Source organism: Triturus cristatus, chromosome 1_1, assembly GCF_964204655.1.
Source record: "Triturus cristatus chromosome 1_1, aTriCri1.1, whole genome shotgun sequence".
Taxonomy (NCBI): Eukaryota; Metazoa; Chordata; class Amphibia; order Caudata; family Salamandridae; genus Triturus; species Triturus cristatus.
The window spans coordinates 49,680,373-49,706,273 of NC_140579.1; the positions used below are offsets into that span (position 1 = coordinate 49,680,373).

At 47.1% G+C, this 25,901-nt stretch overlaps 1 protein-coding gene across 2 annotated transcripts in view; it reads left to right on the forward strand.

The window, feature by feature from the left end:
• Positions 1-25,901, forward strand: part of LOC146869338 (solute carrier family 12 member 6-like) — an 836,907-nt gene that overhangs the window by 142,587 nt on the left and 668,419 nt on the right. The window contains exons 1-2 of one of the 2 annotated variants that reach the window (XM_085651041.1): positions 3,316-3,405; positions 4,578-4,612. Coding sequence is in view for 1 of the 2 variants with exons in the window: in XM_085651026.1 (XP_085507152.1) it covers positions 3,317-3,405 (89 nt within the window). In the remaining variant the exon portion in view is untranslated. Of the gene's footprint in view, positions 1-3,315; positions 3,406-4,577; positions 4,613-25,901 lie in introns of those variants that run through there. The other variant, XM_085651026.1, reaches the window with a different exon arrangement.

The window sequence follows — 25,901 nt, forward strand, 5'->3', positions numbered from 1 at the left end:
CCACGTACCCTTCAGAGCTCTGTCTTTCACTCTCTTGCGTTCCTTTTGCCTCTTCTTCCCTTCACATGTATCCCCCTCTAACCCATTATAAATAGCTTTTTGTTTTCCCTCTCTGTTCCTCACATTGATATGCACTTTCCTCCTACAATATTTTTTCTCTCTCTACGGGACTATCTGTCTCCCTACCTTTCTCTATCCTCTTTCTGCCTCCCCTCGAAGATTTTAAGGTGTGAATGTCCACTGTGTGAGTCATCTAGTCCTGGTTATTCTTCCTTTGTATTTTGGTACTTATTCAGAACGTGGAATGCAAAATTACTAGTTTCGGAATGTACATATTAAAAAAAAAAAAAAAAAAAGTTTTGTGCACCTAACCTGGGAGAATTTCGGGACAATTTCAGACCACTTTGCTGTCTGCCTCTTTATGTCGCCCAAGTACTAGTACCTAGTAACAAAATCTGTTTCCCTCTTCCCTTATCGCTAGTTCCAATAACCAGCCGTCAAGATTCAAGCCCCATTACCTGCCAACCATGTATCACTTGTCAGCCAGTCCCACTTACATCATGACTCTACCTTCTTCAGCTCTCATCCCCCCCAATACTTCCTGTAAACAGCCTCTCACCTCGCCATCTGGAAAACTCCTTGGAATGCCTCCTTCCCAGGTGCAGTCCCCCACAACTGAGCTCCGTTCATACATACCCAAGGCGCAGTACCTGCTATGGTCTCCCTACGTACTGCACAAAGCCGTTTCACTAACACTTTTGTCTGGCAGTGCTTTCCCCACAGCCCCGCATTTCACTTACCTTCATGAGAAATTCTTTTTGCAGTACCTGGTCAGTTGTGTCACAGGTGGTACATTAGGGTAGAAATTGCCACTCTGGTCTTTTTTGGTGCATTCTTGTTAGGTCTCGCCTTGCTATCGCGTAAGCGATCGCAAAGCGAGACTATAGAATACGGGTTTCAAAAGTGCTCCCAAAAAGCGGATTGCATGGCTAGCACGCGCACAATCACGCGCATCGTGCCGCCATGCAATCCGCCTTTTGGGAGTACTTCAAACGGTCCGCTCCCCCGCCCCCAAGCGCGCGCGCCACGCTCCGCCAGGCTTATTTTTCTTTTTTTTTTAAACTTCATGCGCGAGGCGCGCGTGTGTCCAATGCTTATTCTTTTAAAAACCACAATTTTTGGGCAATAGCTGGATTGTCTTTGGCATAACCCTAATTGGACTACAAATCAATACATTCCATGTGATCGGTGCTTCTCAAGTCACCACGCATTGAGGGTAATAGGTTTCTCCGCCACTGGGCTCCAGTACACCCGGACCAGCTAATTAGCCCACAGGTGCTATCGTGCATTACTAATTAAGTGCCTGCCTTGTTATCACGTGCAGCTCCTAAATACCCGCCTCCCCCTAGGGCGCTCGCGTTTCATTCAGAGAGCCGCGCCGAGAGAGGAAAGACGCGTTAGCAACCCACTGTGCATTCTTTTTGATTCAATCCCTTTGCTGTCTGTGCATGTGATCCCTCACATATGGTTGTGAACTCATCTCTGCTGCTGCATAGGTTTTCCGGGGTCTGGTCTACAAGCGTTTCTCACAGCGCGATTTTCCCGCTGCTGAATTCTTTCACATCGCACATTTTATTTTGGTGGCCTACAGGTGCCTGGAGTCACTCTTTACACTCGGGCAGCCTGTCTCTAATGTTGTTTACTCGCGGCGCCCAATTAACAATGGGGCGTCCAAACCTCTGTTGACTTTCAGGTGGCAGGTGTTACTCTACGCTCCGGCACTATTTCTACACGCTTTTTTCTCTGTAAGATGAGCGCAGAATGTATTATCTAATGTATTACCTCCCGCTTCTCTCCCGACTCCTCCATGCATACAAGCGACCCAGGTACCCTATCAACACTCGCCCATCTCTGCCGGGGTTCTTTCCTTTCCCCGGTGTGTTCTCTACGTCCTGCGGACAATATGTCGAAAAGAGACGGCAACCCAGAGGAACCATACGAAGCCAATGCGGGAACTTCTCCGAAGTAAGCCGAACGTTTCCGATATATTTGGCATCTCATTCAGTTCGGGATATCCGTTAATCTATTTCTTTTACCCGCGACTCCCCGCTCTCTTTTCTTTTCGCCCCGTCTTCCCCACCTTGACGCCCCCCTTAATCTGCCTTCCTTTCTATCGTTCTACATAAAGGTAACCATTTCCTTCTTCTAAGGCTATATTCCGCATTCACTCACTCTTCTTTTCCCTTTCGTGCTCCCGGTTTGTCACACTCCATCGCTTTTCTTCTCTTTTCTTTCTATCTTATTTTCCTTACTTTCCCTCTACTCATTTATGCACCCATTTTGTGTTCTTATCTATCGCTCCATCTCTGTCCCTTCATCTGTCTTCTTTCGATGCGCTTTTTTTCTCTCCCCTCTCCTGCAATTCGCCCTTCGTATCTCTCAGGTTTTTTTCACTCGTTCTATTTCCCATTTTCTCACACTCTTCTCTCGAACTTTCTCTATTTTCCTAGATATATCTTGTATCAGTCTCTTGCTTTCTGTAGCCCTCTCTCAGCCTTCATGTCTCTATTTATTTGTTCATTTTGGGATGTGAATTGGCGTGACCCAAGTGTGCATCAAAGTGCTAAGCCATATCAGTAATAAACAGCTGTGAAAGAAAACTTAAAGAAACGTTGCTACTAAGGGGTATTTTAGGTTAATATAAGATAGAAAAGTTACGTTTTTCAGGATTCAAGATGAAATTACAACCGCTTTCAGCTTCCTTCCTCGGAGTGTGGCCCGGGCTGCAGTGGGAGCGGATACCGCCTCCCTGTTTATCTTCCTAATCTCTCTTTCTCTGGAAGTCCAAGTGCTGTTCTAGGTAGCAGTGTGTGCTAGACTTATAACCTCATGCAGGGCGCAATTAACAACAAACAAGCATTGGCATAGCCAATAGGTCAAGCCTTTGGGACCTTATACGTATTTAGCCATGCAACAGTTGTTATTGCACCAAGGATATTGTGCTGCATAACTAAATACTTAGAAGGTCCCAAAAGCGAGACCTATTGGCTATGCCAATGCTTGTTTTAAGTTTGTGTTTGGCGAAGACCTCTAAAAGTGAGAAGTGTTTATTACGATTCTTGTTCAGAAGGAGGCGTTTTAGAATCTATACATATTTTCTTAAGATTTGAGAATGGGAAGGTCGACCTTTATTGATTTTCAGGGCCCCAGCGCCGATCAATCACTGCGTCTGCAGGGCAACACTCAAAACATGGCGGAATGCAGCAGTTTTCCCTTCTCACGACCTCACTATTTCTTTTTTTCTTTCCCTTTGCAGGAGACACTCCGAGGAAAGATTCTGTGTTACACCTCAACAACTTTGACAATGGAGAAGAGTCTTTTGACCGGAACCTGGCGCTGTTTGAGGTGAGCGTCAGCGTGAGTTTGTATGGTGTGGCGGATGGGACTGGGCGGCACGTGTCGTTAGTAATGTGCCCTTTATTGGACTTTATCTGCCATCTGAGAGATTCTTAATACCGTGATCTCTGCCAGACCATTCAGCATCCCCCAAGCAACTCCTTCACCTGCTGTTAATCTTTCCCTACTTCGAGCCCACTGTGGCACAGTGTGTAGGAACACTGCTCACATCTGCTTTATCTACTACAAACCTAAGTACCTTCTGCACACACAGAGTGCTCCATAAACCGTACATTCAGATTAGCCAAGAGTTCTGCGATATTTGTTGTGCTCCTTTACGGTCCCTATCTATACCCAGCATATATGATGCATAGCATCATATTGTGATATACGTTCGCTTCAGCCATAGCAACTCTATAGGTGTGATTGAGCCTCACTTTCTATTGACAAGACTTTTTTTGGTTTGCGAATAATTTTGACATAATTAACAAATCTGCAAAAAATGTGGATCCCAATAGGCCTTCCAGCTACGTCTTGTTGTGTCAGGCTTCCTTAATATCTGTCCAGGAGAGGATAAGGTAACCATGGTAGCAGCGGGGGTTAAAAACAGAAGTGTTTTTCACTGTAGGTCACCTAGGAGTGTGTGCCCCACAGAATTGCACTGAACCTGCCCTAAAATTAGACTTTAACTTTGAATGTGTTTTTTGTGGTTTATTTATAAATCGTAAAGTAGGTTTTTTTTTTATATTTAAGTTATAAACAGCGGACATCTGAAAGTTCATTTAAATGCGTTTCTTGATTTTGTTATAACTTTATCAGCTATCGACAAAACAGTATGTAATGTGGCAGACGCTTACATGTTTACATTGCTTTTCGGAATGTGTAGTTTAATGTAGATCTGAGAATGTTAGCACTTTTTGTCAAATGTACCCGAAATTGTGAAGGTGATTACCACATTAGTTCCACACACTGGGGAGGGGTAGGAGAAACTACTCCTACTTCGACCTCCTCAACAACAATCTTCGCACACAAAAGGAAGTAGGAGTGAAAAGACTCACCGCTTAAAGACATGATAGACAAAGTCAACATGTTTGAAAAACTACCCTCACCCACAAAGCAACATGTTTTTGAATGTAAAAATGAACACATTTCTTTCACTTTATTATTTTTTGTATTTGCAGATTAATAATCCAGAGTGTGGATACGAGACCCACACGTAAGTACTGGTTCAGTCTTAGACCCTCAAATACAGAATAGAGGTCGTGACGCTAGGGCTCTTTCTCAGTCCTGAAGAAAACCGGGGAAGAGACAAATAGCCGGCTGAAACATGTTGTCCATTCTGCAGTGAGGAGGGGCGAATGGTGCATAATAAAACCATGCTCACCGCCATCCTTGAGGTCGATAGACCTTTTCAACTCTAGCCGGGGAGCCCAGGAATAAAATGGGCTTTGGGACATCCCTGAGCTAGTTTTAATATATTTTCCTGCACTTTTCATATCTTTGATCCCTATTATTGCTTGTTTTGCCTCCCACCCTATTGCTCCATCCCAGGCGTTGGTCTGCGCAGGGGTGTGTTAGCAGCCCTATGATGAAGCATGCCACATTCGTGTGTGTGAGGGCAGTTTTTCAAACATTTTGTCTTTGTCTATCATATCTCTATAAGCTTTCAGTCTTTTCACTCCTACTTCCTTTTGTGTGTGGCGATTACCACATTAGCCCAGTGCTGGTATCTCAAGATTGTGCAGATACGTCGCAAAGGAAATTTAAAATACTTTTACAGGGTTTTGGGTGTGAAAAACGTGTTTGTTATTAGCACAGCTTTTCAGTTAAGCACGAAGCCGGTGTCTCACGCTTTTGGCAGATGAAGTTGTGGGTCCCGTGCTCACTACGCCACTGGAATCAAGCTATCCTGGCTGAAGAGGGGTGAAACCCCGAAACCGGTCCTAGGATGCTTGATTCCGGTCCAGGGAAGACTTGACTTGGCAGTTCGGGCTGGACTGTTCCCATGAGGCACAGGGTCAAGACTGATTTGCATATGGCCATGTCTGAACTGGGGTGGCGTGGTGAGCAAAATAACGATGGATTAAACCCAGATCTGTGACTTGTGACTGGGGGTGAATGTTTTGCCAATGTGCAACATTCCGTCCATCATCTTGTGTGTTTTGCTGTTCACCCTATGTGGGAAGGGTATGCCCAGATGTGGGTCCCGTGCTCACTACGCCACTGGAGTCAAGCCATCCTGGCTGAAGAGGGGTGAAACCCCGAAACCGGTCTCAGGATGCTTGATTCCGGTCCAGGGAAGACATGGCTTGTGTCAGACTTATCAGCGCACGCCGGCCCATCCTCGCGCAACACTAGGAACGGCGCGAGGAACTACACTTCCCGATGGGCAGTGCGGGAGGTGCGCTGCGTAACGCACGCCACGCCCCACCACAAGACGTCAAAAGGCGAGAGGTCGCCGAGCACGGAGCCGATAATTCTTCGAACCCGGGAGACGAGACGAGGAGACGCCGAGAGACGGAGGTTCGGACGAGCTCATCACCCAGGTAGAGGCCCGTGACATCCGGAGGTTCGTCGTGACCGAGGTAGGAGTACTGTGGCAGTATTTCTTACGGGGCTCGACCCATCTTAGTCGGAGACAAGCTCTTCGAACCATAGAGATTCCCAGGCCCGCCCCTCTGTTGGCGAGACCGGCTGGTCTCATGCAGGGGAGCGAACAAGTATATTGAGAGTTACTAGACTTAAGGGGGCAAGCCACGCCATTCAAGACAGGCGGTGTGCGAGCCCGAAAATTGTTCTGAGAAAACGAGAGCGAGAGTGTTTGATTCAAGCAAACATCAGACAGATCGGAGGCAAAGGAAAGCAGTAAGGCTTTTAGGCAGTTGGCGAAGCGTGCTACAGCCTCACAGACTTCAGTTCCCGGGCAGACACTAGCAGTGTGCACCCGCACCCCGCGGTGGCCTGGTTTTCACTTTCGATTTCTTCTGCTTTTATTCCTAGACATATGTGCGAGTCAGGAGAGAGGGGTGGTCACAACGCCGAAGGCATGGAATGAGCTGGGCAGTTACAAGTGGGTATTGCACCACAAAGTTGTTATATGGTGTATGTGCGTCTGTATGTTGATCCCTGTCATTCTCCCTACGTGTGTCTTTCCTTGTCGTTTATATTAGTGCCTGCAACGAAAAGACCACGACCCGTAGCTCTCCCCCATATGTCCGGGCATACCTTATTTTCCTTTTCAGGGGAGAGGGCAAGCTAGCGTTAACACAATCCTGCTAAAAGTAACGCGTATGGTTCCCATTGAGAAACTGGAAACAAAACGTCTTATGCTGTGTTCTGTTGTCTCTTTTGCCTTCACAGATCTCCCTCCCTGCAGTCCCCACCCTTTCCTTCCCCCGCTCGATCACCTCAAAAGTCCGTGGTTTCAATAGCCGGACTTGGGGTCATCCAGAGGTGGGCCCCCATAGAGCATCAACACAGCCCCGGGGACATCGGAACGAGGAACCTGACAGCTTGGCAGTTCGGGCTGGACTGTTCCCATGAGGCACAGGGTCAAGACTGATTTGCATATGGCCATGTCTGAACTGGGGTGGCATGGTGAACAAAATAACGATGGATTAAACCCAGATCTGTGACTGGGGGTTAATGTTTTGCCAATGTGCAACATTATGTCCATCATCTTGTGTGTTTTGCAGGACACAGTAAAGAACATAGGCAGCATTTAACAAACCTGCATGAAATGTAGACGATATTTGTCAAGTTAAATCCAGTGTTGGCATCACAAGATTCATGCAGATGTGTGAAGGGGGTACACATTTAAATGGCAGCAGTAAACAAAACAAAAAAAAACGAGCAGTGTCGTAGACCTTATGCAGCTGGTTAAGTGTCATGGTGCCCGTTTCAAAATCACACTACCCATCGCCAAACAAGTGCAGCAGAGATTGGGTGTGTGGCCTGCAGCCAGCACTCACTCCATATGGCCATGCATAGGAACACTGCCATATCCTGAGGCCAAACCAAGCTGCGTACTGCCAAAGGACGTTGGTCTTGTGAAAATAGGTACATGACCTGGCCAAAGGCCGTACACAGTTGGGGTTGGGGCCACAAAGGTTGACATCGAGAGAAGTTACCCGTAGGGCATGGTTGCAGGCCAGCTCTGTAACCATCCTTTGTTGCTTATGGCTTGGGACTGTCTGCAGTGCGGTGGATGTCAAGGTGATTAAGCAGCTGCTGCTGGGCGTGACCAAATGCAGTGCACAGTGGAAATAAGTGTAAGTTAGGTTTTCTCTGCTCAAGACACATTTACAAGTGTTTAAAGAATCCTTAGAAATTCACTTTAAAACAACAGCTAAAGTACATTGATGACTTGGAATTGAAACCGAAAACCCACAGAAAATGGTCAGTTATGGTTAGCAACACAAATCCTAACTTTTTCTACCTCCATGCAAACACTGTCACCAGAACCCCTCGAGTGCATTATTGGGCTATATTACACAGTTGCCACACCTATAGAGAGAGAGAGAGAGAGAGAGAGAGAGAGAGCACAAGGTCTAGTTTAAAGTCTGCAAGAGTGTGTCTAGTTATCATTACCTTTCAGTTACCATATTTGACACACCTGCAGGAAACTTGGCACATAATTAGCACCATAGGCTGCATTTTGTTATGCCAAGTCTCATGCTTATTTATCTCGGGAGAAAGGTTAAAGGAGGGATCAAAAATGAGTTTTCCATTATGGGTTCAGTTAGAATATTTGCTCTGTTACAGTAAAAACTGCTGAATAGAATTACATCACACTTGCATACTAGAACTTTACTTCGTAACATTTGGTTGATCTGCACAAAATGTGAGATAGTCGAATTGCACTTAACTTGCTCATCATCTAAATTTCATGCAGATTTGTCAAATTAGGCCAAATTCATTATTAAAACTATTTTGAACCTTCCACTCTATTAACTTTTCCTTAGGACCAAGAGAACTCACAAGTCGCTACATCCAGCTTTGCAGCTGGTGTGGCTGAGGCTGGGTGTAGAACTTGGGCGCTCCACATAGCCAAGAGTCTTACGTGTTTAGTTTGCTTGGCATGAGTGAACGGCAGGGCCTGGTACAATCATATTGCCCCCCCAACCTCACACATCCCATTGCACTCCTTACACTTTCACCTCTGTATGTGTGGAAAACGTGTAATATTTTACTTGGCATAAGCGACAGCCATTTTGGCTGTGGTGTCCCTTTAAGTTTCCTTCGTAATTCTTTCGTCTTTTCACTTTGCCTGTGCTATCTATTTTAGTTGACTTCCTGTTTCAGATAAAAGCAATGTACGTGCTGAGGGTTTGTAGCTGTCAGAGCACCTGGTCTCTGTTAACTGTCAACCATTTACTACTGCCATAAGCACTCCTGCCCCCTCTCCCACTTTGCTGACCAAGTGATTATTCATCTGCCCTTGTTTGCTGAAAACTAATTCTAAAACTCGCTCTCCCTATTTCTGTTCACATGCTTACAGTGCAGAAAACCTGTATAAAAGCCCTGTGTTCTGTGACTTTAGTGTACTACCTCAGGCAGCACTTGAGAGTGCTGTGTGGATGTGGTCCCACTTATGAGTGATTAATAAACTTGTTGTTTATTCCCAACTCCAGTGCTGATCTCTATTTTGTTGGTCTTTGAACCCGTGGACAAAAGGGTGACCCTGCACCAGTGTACCCCTGAAAAAGTAAATTTCCACAGGTGGCGCCCAACGAGTGGCCCCATCGGAGACGCGGCCGTCCGAAGGAGTGGTCTTGACAGAAGACCGAACATTTACTGAGGAAGCGCACTGCACGAGGAGACCTTTGTCTTTGCAGGCCGACATGACTTTTCCTATTTTCCCAATTTGACCCTCCAGGTGGCGGCCGGTCTCGACGGGGTTTCTTTGGCGCATTCTGTAGTGACCATTAGGTCAACCGGAGATCGGCAGGTGGGAGTTGGAGTCTTCTGTTTGGTAAGGTCGCTAAAGCGGCACTCTTGATTTGTTAAACCTGGGCTTTTTGTTATTCAACCTTTGAAGGCAGGTAATGTGGAGATTTTTCTCCTTTCAAAATATTTGGAGTAGTATTATTTTATTAATATTTGTAGAACACGCCTGCTCTCAGCACACTCCGTAGATGGTTTTGCTGCTCTGGAGGTACCAAAGAAAGTCTTTAACAAAGTCAGCCGACTTCCCCCAGAGGGGAAACCAAATCGAGATATGTATGTCAAATATGGTATTTCTTCCATAATGTACAAATACACAAAAAAGATTCTGATCTACAATGGCCAGTAAATGGTTCATTTGATTTTAAAGGTTCAATATGTAGAGCAGTGTTTATTGAAAGGAAAAAGTAGACAGGATATGTTTGATTGTGTGCGTATTGGGAGAAAAGTGCGAGAGAGAGCAAAAAGAGGAGAATCTATAGCAGAAAAAGAACAACGAAAAACGATATATCAAAAAGCGCTAGAATTAAAAAATAACGAAAAGAAGGAATAAATAGAAGATGAAGATAGGGAACGTCGAGTAGAGGTAAATGGCCAGTATCCTATTAGGCGCCCTATTTATCCCATACTTAATAAACCTCAGGATGACTCAGAACGCCCCCCCCACCCCTGTATACATTTCCCACTCCAAGTGCCCCTGTTGAGATTTCTGACGACGCGCATTTGTCTTCAGATGACACAGAACAAGATAAACAAGATGGGCTACAGACTCGCTCTACTTTGACTAAAGCAGAAAAGGATACCTTAAAAACCGCTGCTAGGGAGGAGGCTCGTCTTTCTCGAGCGGCATCGCTCATTGTAACTATGGTTCAACAGTGGAACAGCGCAGAGCAATTTTATTTTGTAGAAAAATTTGTTTGGGAGGTAATATTTGATTATAGACAAATTTCTCACGAACTAGAGCCAGTTGATATAAATACTGATTACAAACGCTTAACAGAGGGGATTTTTCCTTTTTCAGACCTATCTGACATGATTAGACTAGTGGTTAAAATACGAGACGTAACATTGTGTTTACGAAAGGAGCAAGAGTTAGCTAGAACACAGAGAGGTATAGAAGCAGTTCAATCTCAAGCACAAAGTGTAGACGCCCGGTGGAAGAGGCTGCACCCAGTAGTACTACAGTTACTGTAAAACCTATGCGTGAAGCTGCACCCCTGTTTGTTCCTCCGAAGGGTGCGGGAACCAATGATGATAAAACTTTGGATGATGCAAAGGGATATTTTATATAGAATTGGGTTTATACTCCTTGGAGTAAAGCTGATGTGATGGCTCTTAAAGCTGCTTTGCCCGACCCCCGGAAAAATCCTGCCGCCTTCTATGAGGAGGTGGAAGAAGCCATTAGCTCCTGAACTATGACTTTGCCAGATATTGATATGTTCTTTGGGCTTATTTTGCCTCCTGATATGTGGAGAACAATATGTAAAATAGATGACAATGTAGCATATGGTGATACATGGGAACATTTAGAACAAATGGATGCGGAAAGGGAGCCTGCGCAGAAACCTCAAGAGGAGATATTCGATAAAGCTCTTGTGACTAAGTTAAAAACTCTCATACCTCCTAAGAAAATAGAATGGACTACATTAGCGTCCTGTAAACAGGAAACGGATGAGTCAGTTTCTGATTTCTTTTCAAGGTTTGAGGAAACATTCCATGGTTTTAGTGGTCAGTCATTGGCCGATGATACGGGTAAGCATTTGTTTGTTGATAAATTTGTCGCTAATATGTCACAGGAAATAGCTAGTCGCTTAAAGGCCAGCGAGAGTTCTCGGACACGTCTTCCCCAGTTTCCCTTTTGACTATGGCCTAATATTATGAGCGGCAGGAACAGGAAGCAAAAGGCAGGGAAGATAAGAAGGTTAAGGAGTTACAGACCAAAGTTATGTTGGCTCAAATATATGGTCCACCGTTTAGGGGAGGTGGAAGAGGCGGATGTGCAATGTATACACCTGGAGCACTCCCTCAAGCATATTTGTCCCCTGATCAGTGTGCTTATTGTAAAGAGACAGGGCATTGGCGTTCTGAGTGCCCTCTTTTGCGAGGTCCGCAGTATCAGCGGGGAAGGGGCAGTATGAGAGGACGCCCAGGAAATTCAGGAAACAGGGGAGGTATGGGAGCTCGTCCCAGGTTTGAGGCAGTTGAACAAGGACCAAATTACTCTAATACCTTTGATAGACTAAATCAATATCAAAAGTCTGATTATTCTGCTGATGCCCTTGCGGATTCCGACTATGCATAGGGATGCCTAGGATGGGGTAAGGAACCGGTTGAGGTGCCAGTAGATTAAATAGGTCCTTATATTGACGCAAACATCTTGGGATCTACTGATCGGTTTCTGGTTGATACAGGGGCTACTCATAGTGCTCTGTCTAAGAAACTGGTTCCTAGGGCTTCTATGTCTGCCACAATGATAACGTTGATAGGATTCGATGGGACACCTACACCTAGCCCACTTTCAGAGCCACTTGAATTCAGGCTTGATAAATTCACTGCAGCATGTCCATTTTTGCTTTCCCCTACCACACTTGACAATATTATGGGTGTCGATATGCTTAAATATTTTCGTGCCACAATACGTTGTTCTCTGGAAGGTGTGCGTGTTATTTTGAATGACAATTATACAATGGTTGTGAGGTCTTGTCTTATCAATGAGGATGTTTCTCTGGCCTCCTTACCCAGTACTTTGTGGGCTAAATCAGATACCGATGTGGGTCAAATGGTTATTCCACCTGTACATATTCAAGTAAAGGAGGGTGTCTCATTGCCTCGACTGCCCCAATACAAAATATCCAGAGAAGGTGAAGAAGCATTAGCACATATTGTTCAAGATTTGATTAAAGTGGGGTTAGTGGAAGAGGTCCCCTATAACACTTGCAATAGCCCTATCCTCCCTATTTTGAAAAAAGACAGTGATACTAAAATCTACAGATTCATTATTGATTTGCGAGAAGTTAATAACATTTTAGTGCCCCAATATCCAGTAGTTTCTGACATCACTACACTTCTCACTATGGTCCCTCCTACTGCCACTACCTTTACGGTGATCGATTTGAAGAATGCTTTCTTCTCGATACCCATTCACCCTGACAGTTATTTGTTCGGGTTCACCCTGAAAAATAGATCATATCTGTTCTGTAGAGCTCCCCGGGGCTATACAGAGAGTCCCAGCATTTACAGTCCGGCATTAAAAAGGCAGCTTGATTCCTTTCCTGTACCCAAAGGGATGGCTCTTATCCAATACGTCGCTGACATCTTGTTAGCTGCAGATACCCCTGAGTAGTGGAAAGACAGAACACTGTTATTGTTATCATTTCTTGCCTCTCAGAATCACAAAGTCTCTCGAAAGAAATTGCAATTTTGTAGACAGCAGGTTACCTATTTAGGTCACCTCCTGTCTAAGGAGGGACGTGCACCTACACCAGACCGCAATCAGACTATTTTAGATACTCCCGTGCCCCGTACTCAGAAGGATGTTCGTACACTGATTGTCCTCACTTCTTTTTGTATGCAGTGGATCCCTAGTTTTTCACACATTAAACCTTTGTTGGCCTTTTTGACTAAAGACACTCGGATGTCCCTCCAATGGACTACTGAATGTCAGAATGCCTTCCAACAGTTACGCCAAGCTCTTTGCTCTGCACCAGTATTAGGAACTCCAGACTACACCAAGACTTTTACACTCTATGTCCACGAGAGGGAAGTTTGTGCCCTCTCGGTTTTAACACAAACACACGGTGATACGCAACGTCATTGTACCTATTTCTCAGCTGTTCTTGACCCAGTCATCCGTGCGCTGCCTGGATGTTTTCGAGCAGTGGCAGCAACGGCTGTATCAATACGTCAGAGTGAAGGAATCGTTTTGTCACATAAACTGCTTGTGTTAGTACCCTATTCTGTTGATGCTTTGCTAAATCAAACGAAAACACAGCGTTTGACTAGTGCTCGCTTGACAGGATATGAATCGACACTTTTGGCCCCTCATATTACACTGAAAAGATGTTTGACAGTAAACCCTGCCACATTGTTGCCATTTCCATCTACTCAGCCACAGTCACAAGAGTCACATGATTGTATATTCCTTACTGAAGAGCAAACAAAAGGCCGCATTGACCTACAAGATACACCTCTCTCTAGGGTTGATGGGGAGTTATGGGTTGACGGCATGTGTCTAAAATTGCCTGATGGCACCACATCTGCTGCCTATGCGATTACAACACTTCAGACAGTAGTTGAAACAGATCGCATCCCACAAAAGTCAGCCCAAGCGGCCCAATTGATTGCACTAACGAGAGCGTGTGAGCTTAGTACAGACTTACTTGTTAACATTTTTACCAACAGCCAGTACGCTTTCGGGGTGGCACACAATTTTGTCCGCTTATGGAAAAAAGGGGCTTCCTCACCTCACATGGGACACAGATAGTGCATGGAGAATTAGTACATAATCTCCTTACTGCCCTAACCTATCCTAAGAAAGTGGCAATTGTTAATTGTAGTGCACACAAGAAAGTGACTGATAAAATAGGAGCAGGTAATGCCTTTGCAGAGCGCACAGCACGTGAAATCGCAATGCAGCGAAGTACCACATCCATGTATGTAGTGAAGTCACAAGCTGAACGTTGGCATGATGCCAGGCAAGAGGTGCTGGACATGCAACGATCTGCTTCCGCTGATGAATTAGACTAATGGTCTAAGGAGGGCGCACTGGATGATGAGGGCTGCTGGAGGAATAAAGATATGACCAAATGGAAGTTACCAATAGCTTACTTATACCCCATGAGTCACATGGGCCGGCACATGTTGGTGCATCCTCGGTGACAAAACAACTTATGCAAGTTTGGAATCATCCTGATATTGCTGGCACTAACTTCAAATATGTCGTAGTAGTGGTTTGTGCCTTCAGTAATTGGGTGGAGGCGTATGCTACGAACGATAATAAAGCTCTCACGACAGCGAAAGTTCTCCTAAAAGAGTTCTTCCCTAGATTCGGCATTTGTCTGGTCTTATGGAGTGACAACGGACCTCATTTCATTGGGCAAGTTGTCGATTATGTCATGAAGGGGTTAGGGATTGAGCAGAAATTTCATGCTGCTTTTAACCCACAATCAGCAGGCTTGGTGGAGCGTTACAACTCGACCCTGAAATTGAAATTGGCTAAAATACAGGCTTCCACGTCTTTGAAATGGCCTGATGCCCTCCCCCTAGCACTACTTTCTATCAGATCAATACCACATACACGATCTGGCCTTACGCCATATGAGGTTGGGTTTTGGCAGGCCTATGAATATTTGAGGAATCCCTAAGCATCACCCAAAACATGTTATACCCCATGTGTTGATGAGTGACTATTTGTCCCAGTTAACTGACAAATTGTCTTCTATTTATCAGCCGGTACGGGAAGCCCTTCCAGACAGGTCGCAGGGTGATGGCCATGATCTGCGGCCTGGTAACTTTGTCTTGACAAAGTCGTTTCAATGGACCAGTTCCTTAGCCCCTCGTTGGTGTGGACTGGAACAAGTCCTTCTGGCTACTAGAACTGCAGTGCGAGTGACCAGCCGGAAAATTTGGGTGCATGCTACCCACTGTCGTAAAGTTCCGCATGCCCTCTTGAGCCCAGCTGCATTGACAGATCACCGTGACATCCTGGTCACTGAGAGAGGACGAGCTGCGTCACCTGAAAGACCTGAGCAATTCTTCCCAGACCACACAATCCCTAGTACATCTAGATATCTGCTTCGATCCAGGAAAAAAGTCATTTCAGTGCAGAGACTGTTTGAGCCACTATCCTGGGTGGTTAAAGACTGACTACAAAGGGGGGTAGCTTATTAGTGACTACTCGTCTCAACGTTAGTGAAGAAACCGACGCCTGCCCAGGACCTTAGGGCACCATCTGTTTTATTGTTTACCGACGAAATGAACATACCGGAGGAGAAGAAATCGAGTGCTGCAAAAGTCTAGTAAAAACATGATGCTCGCTATTGGACTAACTTTGACTGTTGTCATCTTTGCTGTCATAATGTGGGTTGTAGAGGAAGTAGCTACAGCTCAAAACTTACTGACTGCTACTGCTCCTGTCTCCACTGAACATTATTATTTTGCTCTTCCCGATCATGAAAGAAAGCATTGAATGTCGTACCTCAATAACACTTTCATACAAATGTTGCATCATACTCCTATTGCTACGAACATTACCAACTGCTGGGTATGTGAAATGATGCCAGCACAGCAGAAGAAGGGAGGAACGCCTTTCATTCCCTTGCCTTTCTCGCGTAATGGCTGCTGTAGAGCCTGGTTCGCACTGTTGCTGAAATTGCTAATATCACTTTAGCTGATGTAGGAGGACTTAATGCAAAGCTTAATAAAGTTTGTTACCCAGATGAGGAAGGGGACCCACAAGCCAAAGGAACTGTATGGGAAATGGAGGAGTATCGCGGACGAAATTCCTCCACATGTTAAGTTTTCCCCAACACTCGAACGGCCAAGGGTAAGTGGCCTTTTGTCATCGCTGTTACTAGAGTCTGAGCAAATCTTTGTGTGAGCAGTTTTGGTAGTATCCCAGTGAGAAAAAGTGACTGTACCACAGTATTGAACATTACTGGAACGAACAATTGCAGTTTATCTTCACACAACACTGTGGGGTGAGCCTTTTCAGGGGCCCACCAGTGCAGGGGTTCACCCTTCTTTGTCCTTAAGTGCTTAGACTAACAAAATAGAGATTGGCACGGAAGCTGTAATATCAAAGGAAATAGATGTATTAACCTCTCATGAGGGAGACTATGTCAATACGGTACCCTCAGGCCACTGTATGAGGTAGTCCAAGGAGTACAGAAACCATGGTGCTTATATACTGTGATAGTTGCAGTGTAAGCATGGAGGTTCAAAAAGAGGCGGTACAAGTGTACACACGAATAGAATTTCACATATAAGGGTACATGAAAATCACTTAGTCAACAGAGTGGGAGGAGTTACATAGTTGCTGACATCAGTTAAAATAGCCTGACAGTTAAGTCTGTCACAGGTGCATTCTATTAGCTATAGGCCTTTCTGATCATACATTGCTCTGGCTCAGTGCTGAAGGAGTTAACTGTAACTGATGACTCAAGCAGAATACAAGGGCAGGCAACAGTGAAGACGGGAGAAGCACATGGCGAGCACATGGCGAGCACATGGCTAACTAAAATGGCTGTCATAACCAAAATGGCTTCAGCTCATGCTAACAGCGATTTCTGCTAGTTTCCACAACACTTATTTCATTTGTGGGAGTAAAGGCCACTATCATCTACCAATCGGATGGTCCGGAACATGCTATGTGTCCTTCTTGCTTCCTCCTGTGTTCTTAGCACCTGCATCTAATCATAAAGATCAAAAACTGTTTAATGACATTTCCTTGAACAGATTCAAAAGAGCTATAAATAATGATGAAGTGGATCAAACTGACACTGCATTACAGCAATATGTTGACTTTAATTTGGGACTCTTTTTTTTCTTTGTTGGTGCGGCTTTGAATAGCAGGAAAATCAGACGCTTAACCCAAGTAGTAGAGGCTGTGACTAATCAGACAGCAATGGCGCTTGGAAATATTACAGAAGAATTCCAAATTACGAGAATTGTGACTTTGCAAAACCGAATGGTGCTAGACGTGGTTCTAGCTGATCGTGGTGGAGCATGTCGCATTATTGGTAGTAGTAGTAGTTGTTGTGTCTTTATCCCTGACCACGCCCCTTCTGTTTATGATGCCATTTCCAAAATGCATAAAATAACCACAGAGATACATCAAGATTTAGGAACATGGACTTGGGCTGGATGGTTCTGGAGCGTATTTTTTGTATGGGGCTTAAAAATATTGTCGGACTTATTTATAATTATTGCAACTCTCTTCTCTTGTTGTTTATGTATCCAATGCGGGCCAATGCTTTGTTCCCTCTGTATTTCCACTTTTACTATTTGTCTACCATCTAAAACAAATGTCCAAAATGTAAATGCCTGTTTAGCAATAGACCGAGAAGTCAGCAATATGATGCTGATTGATATACATGATATTTATCGTACCCCTTTTAAAGCATAAGAAAATGTCTTCGCTTATGCCAAAAGGGCCGTCTGTGGAAAACATGTAATATTTTACTTGGCATAAGCGACAGCCATTTTGGTTGTGGTGTGCATTTAAGTTTCCTTCGTCTTTTCACTCTGCCTGTGCTTCTATTTTAGTTGACTTCCTGATTCAGCTAAAAGCAATGTACGTGCTGAGGGTTTGTAGCTGCCAGAGCACCTGGTCTCAGATGTTAACTGTCAACCATTTAATGCTGCCATAAGGACTCCTGCTCCCCTTCCCACTTTGCTGACCAAGTGATTATTCATCTGCCCTTTTTTCTGAAAACTATTTATAAAACTCGTTCTCCCTATTTCTGTTCACATGCTTACAGTGCAGAAAACCTGTATAAAAGCCCTGAGTTCTGTGACTTCAGTGTACTACCTCAGGCAGCCCTTGAGAGTGCTGTGTGGATGTGGTCCCACTCATGAGTGATTAATAAACTTGTTATTTATTCCCAAATCCAGTGCTGATCTCTATTTTGTTGATCTTTGAACCCGTGGACAAAAGGGTGACCCTGCACCAGTGTACCCCTGAAAAGGTACATTTCCACAGATGGACTTGATAGATCTGCTACTGTGAAATTCTGGGCTGTGAAGTTGCCATCTCATCTGTATGGGTCTCACAGGCCTACCTTCACCAGCCTACAACTAGAGCTTTGGGAAGAACACACAAATGAAACAATCTGTAAGAATCAACAGCCCTTGGTGCCTTGTGTAACTGTTGCGTCCTGAAGCTGCAGAACAAGATATGCTATCTGAGCAAACTCTACTTGAGGCTTTACCACTGTCTGAAAAACCCTGTGCAGATGCCAGCTGTTCTATTGAGCTGACTCTACATGTACACACAGCCTACAATGCCCCAATCTAGATTATTTACTCATGTTATACAGATGCGGTGTCAAGGATAGAGCCAGGCTGAAAGCAGAGCAGGGGTGAGAAATGGATGAGGCATAGCTTAATCAAAAAACAAGAAAATCAGATTTTACATTTTAACAGTTCTTCCTTTTCAGCTATGCTGAATCCAATCTAAAAAAAAACATATATTAATATTAAATGTTGATATTCATAAGTTCGTAAATTTCAGTGTGCATCATCATTTCTCGATTCAATTGAAGAACATTAATCAAGAGAGGTTTAATATGATTTCAAGTGGTTATACAAGCTGTACATATCGTAGGAGCACATTGAATGCAGCAGCAGCAAGTGAGAAAGATGGCTCCTATAATTACTATTCCCATTAATAATTTCCAACCCCAAGTGTAACCATTCAGACCAGGACCATGTGCCTTGGTCTTGATGTATTTCTGTTGCTATTTTATGTAATTTGGAAATGGAGTTATAGACAGAAGGGGTGTGGTTAAGTATGAACACGCAACAGCCACTACCGATGATGCGACATGCTCCACCACGATCGGCGAGTAATACATCAAGCACCATTCTGTTTAGAAGAGTTATAATCCTTGTAATTTGAAGCTCTTCTGTAATATTTCCTAGAGCCATTGCGGTCTGATTAGTCACTGCTTCTACCTCTCGGGTCAGGCGTCTAATCTTTCTACTATTTAGGGCTGCACCAACAAAGAAAGAGTCCCAAATTAAAATCAACGTATTGCTGTAATGCTGTATCAGTCTGATATACCGCATCAATTATTTATAGTTCTTTTGAATCTATTCAAAGAAATGTTATTAAACAGTTTCTGGTCTTTGTGATAAGAGGCAGGTGCTAAGAACACAGGTGGAAGCAAAAAGGACACATAACAGATGCCGGACCAACTGACTGGTAGATGATGATAACATTTGTTTCCAAAAATGATGTAAGTGTTATGGGAAGATAAAAAAACTGCTATTGTTCGTTCCAGTGATATTCAACACTATAGTACAGTCACTTTTTCCCACGGGAATACTGCCTATACTGCTCACACAAAGTTCTGCTCGGACTCTGGTTACAGCAATAACAGGAGGCCCATTACCCTTGGCTGTTTTAGTGTTGGGAAAAACATATCTTGTAGAGGAATTCCCTCTGCGATACTCCTCCATTTCCCATACTGTTCCTTTGGCTTGTGGATCCCCTTGCTCATCGGGGTAACAAACCTTGTTTAGCTGGGCATTGAGTCTTCCTACATCAGCTTGAGTGATATTACTAATTGCAGAGGCCCACAAAAGTGCGAACCAGGCTTTACAGGAGCCATTATGTGAAAATGGCAAGGGAATGAAAGGTGTTCCTCCCTTCTTCTGATGAGCTGGCATCATTCCACATACCCAGCAGTTGGTAGTGTTCATAGCATTATGAGTATGATGTAACATTTGGATGAAAGTGTTAGAGGTAGGACATCCGATGTTTCTGTTCATGGTAGGGAAGAGTGAAGTAATAATGTTCCGTGGGGACAGGAGTAGTAGCGGCCAATAGGGTTCAAGCCGGAATCACTTTCTTCATTGTCTAAAAAACAGCTGCCAATATTATCAACAATATGATCAGAGTCACCATACAGAGTCTTGTCATTACTTTGCAACTTGGATCCCAATTTCTGCATTTCTCCTTCTTGGTATCGATACAACCACAGGTCGGAGCTAAATCCAGGCACCACTGAACATGTATCATAATCCCCTCTGAACGTAGTTCACCAGATTCGGTGATCCTACTTTGTCACAGCCGAATCGTTCCACTAATTGAAACCGGTCCTCTGGTATCTCTATAAGCTCCTTCCCTTCCTTGGTCAAAATTGTACCTTGTTGCTGAAGGCGGAGTGGAGAAGTGTGGCTCAATGATTAGAGTGGCAGACCCTGATGCAGAGGTCTAGCCCGGGACCAGGGTTCAATTCCCCGCCTCGGCGGGTCTTGGGCTCAAAAATTCCACGGACCTGATAATTCTCGCCTCGGTGCCTATTCCAATCATGGAGTCCCACTCTGCAACTCTGGGCAATAGCTTGCTTAATCTCCACAACGGCCCCCACAACGCTAAGGATGCCTGGCCTCCACCTTGGGGGTGCCCAGGAGTGGACGCCTCAAAGGGAAAGCCAGGATGGGTTCCACAGCGGTATTCGTACAAGCGCCTTGAGACCCTTGCGGGTGAGTAGTGCGCTATACAATTATCAAATTTACATTTACATTTTAGTTTGATCAGGAAATAGTGTCTTCGTTCAGAGGAGCAACACTTTTCTGAGTCTGTAAGATGTCTTTCAGATCGTTTCTGCCTTCTGGCTGGAGAACAGTTGCTGGGATTCGCTTGCAGTGTGCTGCATTAATCTAATGGTGTCTGTTGGTGACACGGACAGCAGTTCGAGTCTCAAGCAGTATCTGCTCCGGATTCTAACAGCGAGGCTCCAAATTTTTAGAACGTTGACGTTGGAAGTTTTTTACGAGGACGAAGTCACCAGGTTGAAAACCATGAGCCGGACCCTTTTTAGGTAATCACTCAAAACAGGGTACTGTATTTCTTTAATTAAATTTGGGCTGGGAGGTCCCCATACATTCATAGGCCTACCAAAGACTATCTCATAGGGAGAAAGTCCAATCTTACTATGTGGGGTGGAACGAACAGATAACAATGCTAGAGTCAAGGCTTCTGGCCAATCTGAAAGAGACACGTTAGTGATAGATTCCTCACCCAGGCATCAGACTGGATCCCGTAAAGTTTCCTAGCAGTACCCCTGCGCGTCAGTAAGTGGCGTCGTGCGGCTCCGCGTCCGTCGCTGGCATTGTAAGCGCCGAGATGACGTCACAGAGACTACTTAGGCGCCACCCATGTGCACTGACATCAGTTCTTTCTTTTTCTGCGCCAGCAAGCGCAGATCCGGTTAGGGCACGTACCTTAGTCACTTTTTGACAACCTTTTTGAGACTTTTTGTCTCCTTTTCTCCTTGGTGCACGTAGGCCTGGATTTAAGTCTTGTGGGGCCTGCCGTCGCAATATGTCGGTGGTGGACCCCCACGATGTTTGCCTCTACTGCCTGGAGACCGACCACGACTCCCGGGACTGTCTGGCCATGACCCCGAAGGCCTTGAGGGAGCGGTGCCGGAAGCTGCTGGAGGTCCGACACTCGTCCCAGCGCCGTTCCAGGTCCAGGGACCGTTCCCGGGAACGCTTGCGGGGCCACAGTCGTCGCTCCTCGGGCTCCAAGTCTTCGCCCTCGGATTCGGGTAAGAGATGACACAAAAAGAAGTCGAAGATGTGAGTTCGCTCTCCGATGTCCCCCCGTCGGTCCTCGGATGCGGACGAGGGGGGTAGGGGCTCTGCCCCTGTGGCTCCTTTGGAGCCTGGGAGTCCCGTGGTCTACCCGCCTTACCCGGGTCTGTCGGCGACTCCCGAACAGGTGCAAGAATTTCTTGCTACCATTGACCGCCTCTTTAGGCCTCGGGCTCCCGCCGGCACGCCTTCGGACTCCTCGGTCCCGTGTCCAAATCCTGTTTGGCCGCCGGTGGATCCAGGTATGGCGCCACAGGATCCTGCTCCGTTGGCTACGGCCCCGGTGCCACTAGGTCCAGCACTGCCGGCTCCAGCCCCAGCGCTACTAGGTCCAGCACTGCCGGCTCGGGCCCCAGCGCTACCCTCGGCTCCACCCCCGGCGGGTGCCCTTCGTCCCGCCCTTGCCCAGGTTCCAGGAACATTTTGTTCGGGTCTGGGATCCACACTGGGACGCGGCACCGGCTTGGCCCTGGCCGGCGCCGTTTCCGACGCCGTTTGTTCCTTCTCCGGCCCCAGCTCTGCTGCCGCGGTCTGTTCCCCATGTGACAGAGGTGGAGGACGACTGGGAGGGTTCGAGGACCCTCTTGCCCGTCAGTGCGACCCCGAGCAGGACTGAGTGGATGACTTGGAGGAGGACGGCGACCTCGTTGTCTCCTCTGACCCGGGGTTTGCTTCTCCCCTGCCTACCATAGAGGAGGGCGCCTCCTACCCAATGGTGCTCCGTCAGGCAGCTGAGGTTCTAAACCTTGATCTCCCTAAGGTGGCCCTTTAAACTAATCTCCTCACTGAGGTGCGCCAGACGGCGTCCACATCGTCGGAGCCTCTGCTCCCATTTAACGATGCCCTCACTGACGTCTTGTTGGGCACTTGGTCGCGGCCAGCCACTGGGGCCCCTGTAGATAAGAATGTCACCAGGCGTCACCGCCCGGCGCCTGGGGACCCTGCTTTTCTGACCACTCATCCTACGCCTGAGAGTCTGGTTATCCAGGCCTCGACGTTGCAGAGTGCCTTTCCCACGGCTCCGCCTGATCGGGACTCTAAGAAGCTGCAACAGTTCGGCAAGCGGTTGTTCTCTTCGGCCAGCTTGGGGCTGCGGTCAGTGAACACCGCCTGCTTATTGGGCTGCTATTCCCACGCGGTGTGGGATACGGTTGCGCAGGTGTTGCCTCAGTGTCCTGAGGAGACCCACGCTGTGCTGTCCCAAGCGGTTGTTGAGGGTAAGGATACGGCTAAGTTCGCCATTTGCTGTGGCTTGGACACCGCGGACTGACTGGGTAGGGCGATTTCTACGACTGTGACACTTCATCGCCACGCCTGGTTAAGATCTACCGGGTTCTCGCCAGATGTCCAAAGCTCGCCCATGGACATGCCCTTTGATGGCACTCGCCTGTTTGGTGATAAGGCCGACAGTGCACTAGAGCATTTTAAGGACTCGCGGGCCACGGCCAAGTCCTTGGGTCTTTCCGCGAAGAGCCCGGCCACTCCTGGTTTTCGTTCCTTTCGTGGCCATGGCAGAGGTGCCCAGGCACGTTCCTTCAGCAAACCTGTGCAGAACCAGCCTCAGCGCGGCCGCGGACACGGCTTCCCCAGGGGCGGTTCTGGGAATCAGCGTGGGGGTTAGTTCACCTCCGCTGCACCTACCTCCAAACCTTCCTAATCCGAGCTTTGTGGAGCACCCCACGCTGGTGGGTGGCAGAATCCGCCACCACCTCCCCCACTGGCGCGATATCACATTGGACAAGTGGGTGTTGCAGATCATCCGCTGGGGTTACTCGCTCACCTTTCAGTCCTCCCCTCCAGCCATGCCACCTCGGTGCCACCGCATGTCAGGGGATCACTTGGTACTTCTCCAGCAGGAAGTCACGGCCTTCTTGGCCAAGGGGGCCATCGAGTGCGTTCCTGGGCCGGAAGTAGGGAGTGGTTGTTATTCCCAATACTTTCTGGTCCCCAAGAAGGACAAAAGGGGCTTGTGCCCCATCTTGGACCTCCGGAACATCAATCGCTTCCCCCGGAAGGAGAAGTTCAAAATGCTGACTCTGGTCTTGGCTGCCCTCGGTAGCGTTGGACTTGCAGGGCGCATATTTTCACATCCCCGTCCTGCTGGCCCACCCACGTTACCTGCGGTTCACGGTAGTCCAGGAGCATTTTCAGTTTACCGTGCTCCCCTTCGGCCTTACCAGCGCCCCTCGGGTGTTCACGAAGGTGATGGCCGTGGTCGCAGCTCATCTGCGCAGGTCGGGGTGTCAGTCTTCCCTTACCTCGATGACTGGTTGTTGAAGGTGGGCTCACCCCAGGCAGTCGTCAACCACCTTCAGACTACGGCCGACCTCCTGCATTTGCTGAGGTTCTCCATCAACGTGCCGAAGTCGCACCGGAGTCCCTCTCAGAAGCTCCCCTTCATCGGAGCGGTTCTGGATTCAACGCTGTTTCAGGTTATGCAGGCTATGATTCCGATCTTTCAGCCTCTGTCCCGGGTTTCAGTCAGGATGACCCTCCGGCTTCTGGGCGTGATGGCCTCCTGCATCCTGCTGGTGACACATGCCAGATGGCATATGCGGGCTCTGCAGTGGGACCTGAAGTTCCAGTGGGTGCAGCATCTGGGCAACCTGTCAAATCATGTCCAGATCTCAGAGGGCACTGCACAACAATTGCAGTGGTGGCTCATGAATCGCGATTGGGTCAATGGCAGATCCCTGTCCCTTCCCCCCCCGGAGCACACAGTGGTGACGGATGCGTCCCTCCTGGGATGGGGAGGCCACTTGGGAGAGGCGGAAATCAGAGGACTCTGGTCTCCGGCGGAGTCCCTGCTCCATATCAACCTTTTGGAGCTTCGGGCGATCCGACTTGCACTGAAGGCATTCCTTCCCTCTGTCCGGGGAAGTGTGGTGCAGGTGTTCATGGACAACACCACACCCATGTGGTATTGCAACAAACAGGGCGGGGTGAGGTCCTGGACCCTATGTCAGGAGGCTCTGCGCCTCTGGACATGGTTGGAACATCAAAGCATTACCTTGGTGGTTCAACACCTGGCAGGTTCTGTGAACGCCAGGGCGGACGAACGCAGCCGCCGGTGCTTGATGGATCACGAATGGTGTCTGAACTCAGACGTGCTGCAAGGTCTCTTTCAGCAGTGGGGAGAGCCTTGGTTAGATCTTTTCGCCACCAAAGAGAACGCGCAATGTCATCAGTTCTGCACGTTGGAATTTCCAAGGCGGCACTCGCTAGGCAACGCTTTTCGTCGTGAGTGGAGTTGCTGTCTATTGTATGCCTTTCCGCCTATACCACTTCTGCCCAGACTGCTGAAGAAGATTCGGTGCAACCGGGCCCAAGTCATCCTTGTGGCTCCGGATTAGGCACAAAGGTACTGGTATCCCGAGCTACTCAGCATGGCGATCGCTCCCCCGATCCGACTGCCTCTTTGGGAGGATCCTCTGTTGCAACAGCAGGGGACGGTCCTCCACCCGAACCTGTCCAGCCTCCACCTACAAGTGTGGAGATTGAGTGGCGACAGTTGACGTCTTTCGATCTTCCTCCCGAAGTCTGTGATGTCATTCTGGCAGCTAGGCGTCCCTCTACTAAGACGGTATACGCCTGCCGGTGGAACAGGTTTGTGGCATGGTGCACAGCAAAGTCTGTGGATCCCCTTTCTGCCCCTCTTTCTGAGGTCCTTGTGTTCCTGCTATCCTTGGCCCAGCAGGGCTCTGCTATGGGCACTATCAAAGGTTATCTTTCGGCCATCTTCGCCTTTCTCAGGCTTCCAGATCAGCCTTCTCTCTTTAAGTCCCCGGTTGTTAACCGTTCCCTAAAAGGCATTACACACACGTTTCCTCCCGTGCCATTCATAATACCTCAGTGGGACTTAAACCTTGTCTTGACCTATCTGATGTGAGCCCCTTCATAACTGTCCTTTACGTCTTCTCACACTCAAGACGGCTTTCCTGGTAGCTATCACCACTGCCAGAAGAGTGAGTGAGCTCCAGGCTCTTTCTTCCAAACCTCCTTTCCTTTCTGTTCATCCGGACAAGGTGGTGTTAAGGACCTGTCCTTCTTTGCCAAAGGTTGTCACGCCCTTCCACATCTGGCAGACCATCACTTTGCATACCTTCTTTCTGCCTCCGCATCCTTCAAGGGAGGAGGAGAGGCTCCACTGTCTGGACCCAAAACGTGCGCTCACGTTCTATCTGACGCGTACACAGCAGTTCCGGGTGGATGGCCAGCTATTTGTTGGCTAT